Consider the following 7,025-nt stretch of genomic DNA (forward strand, 5'->3'; position numbering starts at 1 on the left):
GATAGGCCTACACTTGCAAGTCTTTAACATCTAGTTTGGCTAATTGCTCAGAGAGGTCCTCAGAGGTTTGAGCTAGTCCAGGCCCGAAAGCAAAAGAACGCGTAATATGTTTTTATTTATTTATTTATTAAACTGAAATAGTTATTTAGGCAGCTGTGCATTGACATTGACTGTTAAAGACAGTACATTTTGTTTTACTTTACTCTCATACAGCCTGGTTTAACATTTTTTGGCCGAGACCCTGCAATGTTATGGTTGTTACAGCTTCCACCAGCAGGCAGGAATGCTCTTGTGTTAGAAGGCCTGTACTTGGATTTGGTTAGTTGTATTTTAAGTGAAACATTAGAAAAAATAAAGCTAGCATAATTAACATACTGTGGTGTCCCAACAGTTTCTAGATGTTATCAGTCAAGGAGAGTCCAAAGCCTGTCTAGATATCTCGGGGCACTTCCTATGTTCCTTGGTGCCAGATCTGCCAGAAATTCGGCTATTCTGTTGGCAGAGCACTATCTACTACTACTGGGTACAAGGGCTTGATAGATAGATAGATACTTTATTGATCCCTAGGGGAAATTCAAGAATAAAGTAACTCTCTATCAAGCCCTTGTACCCAGTAGTAGTAGATAGTGCTCTGCCAACAGAATACAAGGGGCATTCAGGTCTGTATTTACTTCCTCTGTTGCAGATTTAATGGTTAGGTCTATTTCTTTTTTATGACACAATAGGCAGACAACTTGCTGCCTCTGTGTCATATCCTGTGCTTCTGTCTCATCTCAATTCACACTGAATAAAACTGGACATCTTTATTGCATAATTCAGCAACTGAATTGTTTTGCTTAATGCAAAAAGCCAATGAGTTATGCCCTTGCATGACATTTTGATTTCTGTGTTTCTTAGCGATGTCTTCGCTCTAGATTTTATTGGGCCAGACGATTTTACAGATTCTCCTTGAATTGTACATCCATGGTGGAATGTGCATAAATGTATGCATGTTGGACGTGGTGACTTTCCAATATATGCTTCCATACAGTAAAACAGGTTGTACATTGTTATAAATTCTGACCTTTGCCCATATCTACTGTAGGCCTGTAGCCTACTAAAAGGAATATGTTTGTAATGTTCAAATCTCATCTTCCTTTCACAAGCCCTTGATAAAACAACATTAAAAAAACATAATTTTGAATTACAGCTGTGAAAATGAGTCTATGCACCGGATATCTGAGGAACTGACACTAAACTGAAGGAATACGTGACAGTGGAGGCGATGATGTTCCCCCTACTTTCAGAACTGGGTTTATTGTCGTTTTTTATTATTATTATTACCATCATCATCATCATTCATTTTTATTTGGCTTATAGGCTACCCTGGGATGAGAAATAGTAGAGTTCATGACCGGGTTTACTGTGACGCTTTCTGAGGTACGATACTGCCCTCTGTTGGTGAATGTATGATATAGGCGGTGTTATAACTTCCCAATCTGACCAGTAGATGGCAGAATTGTATAATATTTTACCATGCGCTTTTCCCCTTATTGGATTATTTATGTTATTATGGGCATTAATAGGTACATTGGGCTATTTCTCATCTAGACTCTCGAGTATATCCTACTGAAGATGTTTTATAACCCACAAATAAGTCTAAAATAGCTGTTGTTGGATAAGATCCGGACTGAAAGGAAATGGTGAACCATTTCTTCAGTTAATTCTGCTATTTTTTTGTACCGTTTTCTGTTGCCGAACGACGCCAGTCTTGGCAAATATATTTAAAAAAAAATGTCTAGGTGTGACGCGGATTAGACTGGTTTGCCAAAGCCTTGTAGCCTTGGTGAGCAGAAGGGCAATTAAAACTCAGTTTCCCATGGTTCAACGATGGTCCGTCTGCAGTGATGTAAAAAGGACTTGCTTACATGAGACAACGTAAAGTGTGCGTATGCGTACGGGTTGGGTTGTGTCTATTGGCGTTTGTGTGTATCTCTGTGTGTGTATGCGTGATCTAGCTCTCATTGGGGCACGGAGCCGCCGCATCCCCCATCGCAGTGGCAAGAGCAGTTGCAATCGCCGACTCGGGCTGGGCTGCAGCGGCGGAAAGCCAAGGCGTCACCGACATGCACGGATTATCACTTCACTGCTGTTGAAACGTGATCTAAACGGGGTTTACGAGCGACAACGTGTGTATGATTTCATTCATTGGTTATTGTGGGCGGCTAGCGCTGTCTTTTGTTTATGAAATTTCCGCAGCAGAGATTCGGGGGGAGAGTAAATATGCTTACAGTAGACGCAGCAAATACAGTCTACCATCGCATGATGCCTTATGACAGCTGATTTGATCAGTCTCGTGAGCAAGGTTTTAGATTTTTGTTGTTGACACCCCGGAATCAAAGAAGAAAATGTCCAAAACCAAGAATTGTGAGACGGTAAAGGTGGTGGTTCGGTGCCGTCCGCTCAACCAGAAGGAGGAGGCGGCTGCTTACGAGAATGTCGTTGACATGGATGTAAAATTGGGACAGGTCGCGCTGCGGAACCCCCGGGCCGCCCCCGGCGAGCTCCTCAAATCCTTCACCTTCGACGCAGTGTATGATGCCAGCTCGAAGCAAGGCGACCTGTACGACGAGACTGTACGGCCGCTCATAGACTCAGTTCTTCAAGGCTTCAATGGCACCATCTTCGCCTATGGCCAGACTGGCACTGGGAAGACATACACCATGCAGGGCCAGTGGCAGGATCCGGAGAAGCGCGGTATCATCCCTAACACGTTCGAACACATATTCACGCATATATCTCGCTCACAGAACCAGCAGTACCTGGTGCGCGCCTCCTACCTGGAAATTTACCAGGAGGAGATCCGGGACCTTCTCGGTAAGGACCACAGCCGCAAGCTGGAGCTCAAGGAGAACCCGGATTCGGGGGTCTACATCCGTGACTTATCCTCCTTCGTTACAAAGAATGTCAAAGAGATCGAGCATGTAATGAACGTGGGCAACCAAACGCGCTCCATTGGTTTCACAAACATGAATGAGCACAGCTCGCGCTCGCATGCCATCTTTCTCATCACGGTGGAGTGTAGTCAGATGGGGCCCGATGGGCAAAACCACATCCGGGTGGGCAGGCTCAACCTGGTGGACTTGGCAGGCAGCGAGCGGCAGGCCAAGACCGGCGTCCGGGGAGAACGGCTGAAAGAGGCCACCAAGATCAACCTGTCACTGTCAGCGCTGGGGAACGTTATCTCAGCGCTGGTGGACGGACGCAGCTCACACGTCCCTTACCGCGACTCCAAACTCACGCGGCTGCTCCAGGACTCCTTGGGCGGCAACGCCAAAACACTGATGGTGGCCACCCTTGGGCCGGCTGCCTACAACTACGAGGAGAGCCTCACCACGCTACGCTACGCCAACCGCGCCAAAAACATCCGCAACAAGCCGCGCGTCAACGAGGACCCCAAAGACGCTCTTCTGAGGGAGTTCCAGGAGGAGATCGCCAGGCTGAAGGCCCAGCTGGACAAGCGAGGGGTCTTGACAAAGGAGAGAAAAGAGAGGAAGATGAAGCGAATCACAGAGGATGGGGAGTCTGATGGAGAGCTGAAAGATGAAGAGGAGGAGGAGGAGGAGGTAGAGGAGGACGAGGAGAGCAGTGTGGAGAAGGAGGCCAGGGCCTATGTGCAACAGCAACAGGCGAGACTGGAGCAGGAGAAGGCAGCCATCATGGATGACCGCAGCCTGGTGGCGGAGGAGAAGCACAGGCTCCTGGAGGAGAAGGAGAAGATGATGGGCGACCTGAGGAAGGAGCAGGAGGCCGCCGAGCTTCTTACCACTAAAGTCAAGGTGTGTGTCTGTCTATGTTTGTGTGTGTTTGTGTGTGATTGTGTGTGTGTGTGTGTGCATGGGAAAGAGTGAGTGACAGAGAGTGTGTGTTTATGTGTGAGTCTGAGAATCTCATCTATGTTTGTGCGTTGAGTGTGTGTATGTGTGTGTGTGTGTGTGAGTGTGTTTATGTGTGAGTCTGAGAATCTCATCTATGTTTGTGCGTTGAGTGTGTGTGTGTGTGTGTGAGTGTGTGTGTGTGTGTGTGTGTGTGTGTGTGTGTGAGTGTGTTTATGTGTGAGTCTGAGAATCTCATCTATGTATGTGTTGAGTGTGTGTGTGTGTGTATTGTTTTTTTGCTGTGTTTGTCGAATTTAACAGTTTTTGTAAGGATGCACTCACATCCAGATAAGCGGATACTCAGCAAAATGGGTCCTACAGTGTCATTTCCTTAAAAGGGACATGCAGGAGTGCATTGTTCTTTTTCATAGGATGTGTGTGTGCGTGTTTGTCCTGTGTGTGTGTGCATGTTTGTACTGTGTGTGTGTGTGTGTGTGTGTGTGTGTGTTTGTGTGTGTTTCCTGTATTTAAAATAAAACCATATTTTAATCCCTGTTTGTGGATTAAGGAAGCAGTCTATTAGATTTGCGCAAAGCAGCTCATGCCTAAGATTAGGAGTATAATGCGTCCATATTGAGCAGTGCTGACCAGTCCATGCACATTCATCAGACTATCAGCATTCTGATCACGGATGTGCAAACAGACAGACACACACACACACACACACACACACACACACACACACACACACACACACACACACACACACATGAACGAGGTCACAGCTTCACTGGCTTTGGCCTGATTTTAGGTATTGAATCAATATGCACTGCTGAGTGAGCGTTTAAGATTAGGAGTATAATGCGTCCATATTGAGCAGTGCTGACCAGTCCATGCACATTCATCAGACTATCAGCATTCTGATCACGGATGTGCAAACAGACACACACACACACACACACATGAACGAGGTCACAGCTTCACTGACTTTGGCCTGATTTTAAAGAGCTGGTATTGAATAAATATGCACTGCTGAGTGAGCGTTCCTTTTTTGCCTCCCACACACACACACACACACACACACACACACACACACACACACACATACACAGACAGAGAGAGAGAGAGCAGTTCATTTCTTGGTTAGCTTGAGTTGGTACGCTAATGTCACCAAATAGATGCTTCCCAGACACACATTAATTGAAATGCATTGGAAATAAGATTTCTCTCCAACACATACACACAATATGATAAGATGACAATATGTGTCCATGGTTGCTCTTTTGCAGTAGAAGTGTCTGCTAGTTAAAGGGATTAGCATGGGGGATCTGCGCTCTGTGTTTTGGCCTATCTAAGCTCTTACTCATCACAAGGAAGCAGCCAACCAATCAGATGTTAACAGGGGCGCTCTTCATGTTACTGTTATGCCAACAGCTAATTATTTCTTGTAAAGTGTTTGTGTGTTTGTTAGATACTTTTATTACGGCAAACACATCAGCGAAATCACATGCGCAATATGATTTCCCTTAAGGATGAAGTAACTCACACACACACACACACACACACACACCCATGTCCACACTTACTGTTGCCTGTGATTTGAGGTGTTGTGTAACCTAGATGTGTGATAGTTGATTTGTGTTAGTGTCTGTTCATGTGTGTTAGTGTCTCTTCATGTGAGAATTTATTTAGGTGTGATTATCTATTCGGTCTACGCATTTCTCCTGGTGATGTTTCCCAAGCAGAAAACAAACTTTATTCTTAGAGCTCCTTTCTGGGACAGAATCTGCCATGTTCCAGTTCTCTCTCTCTCTCTCTCTCTCTCTCTCTCTCTCTCTCTCTCTCTCTCTCTCTCTCTCTCTCTCTCTCTCTCTCCCCCCCCCCCTCGCCCTCCATGCCCCACAATATAGGCGCTTGAGAATAGGGGGTCACGAAGGATACGCTTGAGGGAAAACAGAGGGCTTCTGTCATGGGGTTCTGCCATGATTTCAAAAATAACTGCCCACCTCACCATATCCCGTCAGGGGATGAGTCATTAGTTCCTGCTCCGCCACGGCCACAGGTTTCAGCCCTCCACACGGACATCAACAATGGCTCTCCCCTAACAGGAAGAGCTACACCTCATCGCTAGCCACACCAACAGCTAAAGGTTTCATTTACATTAGGTCCTTTGAGGGGAACATCCAATATCAGACAGGCAGGGTTATAGTTGGGCTTTTGTTTTTCTTAGGGAAATATTAGTGTGTTGTGTCAGCTGGACAAAGGTGTGTGGAACACACATGCAAACACATACACACACACACACATGCAGGAAGGAAAAGAGAGAGGAAAGGGGCCAGTCAACAAAAGGAGGATAGTGTGTGTGTGTGTGTTGTGCTTGTGTGTGTGCATATGTGTGTGTGTGTGTGTGTGTGTGTGTTTGTGTGTGTGTGTGTGTACATGTGATCACAAAGGCAACCCTCTTTCTGCTCTCAGCATCTCTGTCTCAGTCAGTCAGTCATCACAGACCCTGTAGCGTCTCAGCTTTAAATATTGATGAGTCAGCACCAGAGGCTGGCGAGTGTGTGCATGTGTGTGTGTCTGTGTGTCCGGGGGGTAGACCCACCAGGAGAAATCGACCTATCAACTTAGCCCCTCCCTGCATGCATAATTAAACATAGCCATCTTCCTGTTACTATGGCAATGAGATGTTCCAGCCGTGTGTGTGTGTGTGTGTGTGTGTGTGTGTGATAGGTGAGGCATCATCACAGTATTATATATATAGTATATATACTTTTTTGATCCCGTGAGGGAAATTTGGTCTCTGCATTTAACCCAATCGGTGAATTAGTGAAACACACTCAGCACACAGTGAACACACAGTGAGGTGAAGCACACACTAATCCCGGCGCAGTGAGCTGCCTGCTTCAACGGCGGCGCTCAGGGAGCAGTGAGGGGTTAGGTGCCTTGCTCAAGGGCACTTCAGCCGCGGCCCACTGGTCGGGACTCGAACCGGCAACCCTCCCGTTACAAGTCCAGAGTGCTAACCAGTGGGCCACGGCTGTATTGTATTATTGGCTGTATGGTAGTATTATATATTGTAGCTTTATATTGTATATATTTTTCATGTGTGTGACCTGTTTAGATGGCATGATGTGTGTTTGTGCTTGTAGAACAGTGTAGCTCGTT

General features: G+C 46.1%; 1 protein-coding gene across 1 annotated transcript in view; it reads left to right on the forward strand.

The window, feature by feature from the left end:
- The first annotated feature begins 2,387 nt into the window (after positions 1–2,387).
- The window catches only part of kif3ca (kinesin family member 3Ca), a 17,767-nt gene continuing 13,129 nt past the window's right edge, over positions 2,388–7,025 (forward strand). Inside the window, exon 1 of the mRNA XM_076273210.1 lies at positions 2,388–3,818. Coding sequence (XP_076129325.1) covers positions 2,388–3,818 — 1,431 coding nt within the window. The remainder of the gene's footprint in view (positions 3,819–7,025) is intronic.

The sequence above is a fragment of the Alosa pseudoharengus genome, unplaced genomic scaffold (genome assembly GCF_046254945.1).
Source record: "Alosa pseudoharengus isolate Yale_2024_CS ecotype anadromous, Long Island Sound unplaced genomic scaffold, YU_APseudo_1.1 YU_APseudo_1.1_scf_7, whole genome shotgun sequence".
Taxonomy (NCBI): Eukaryota; Metazoa; Chordata; class Actinopteri; order Clupeiformes; family Clupeidae; genus Alosa; species Alosa pseudoharengus.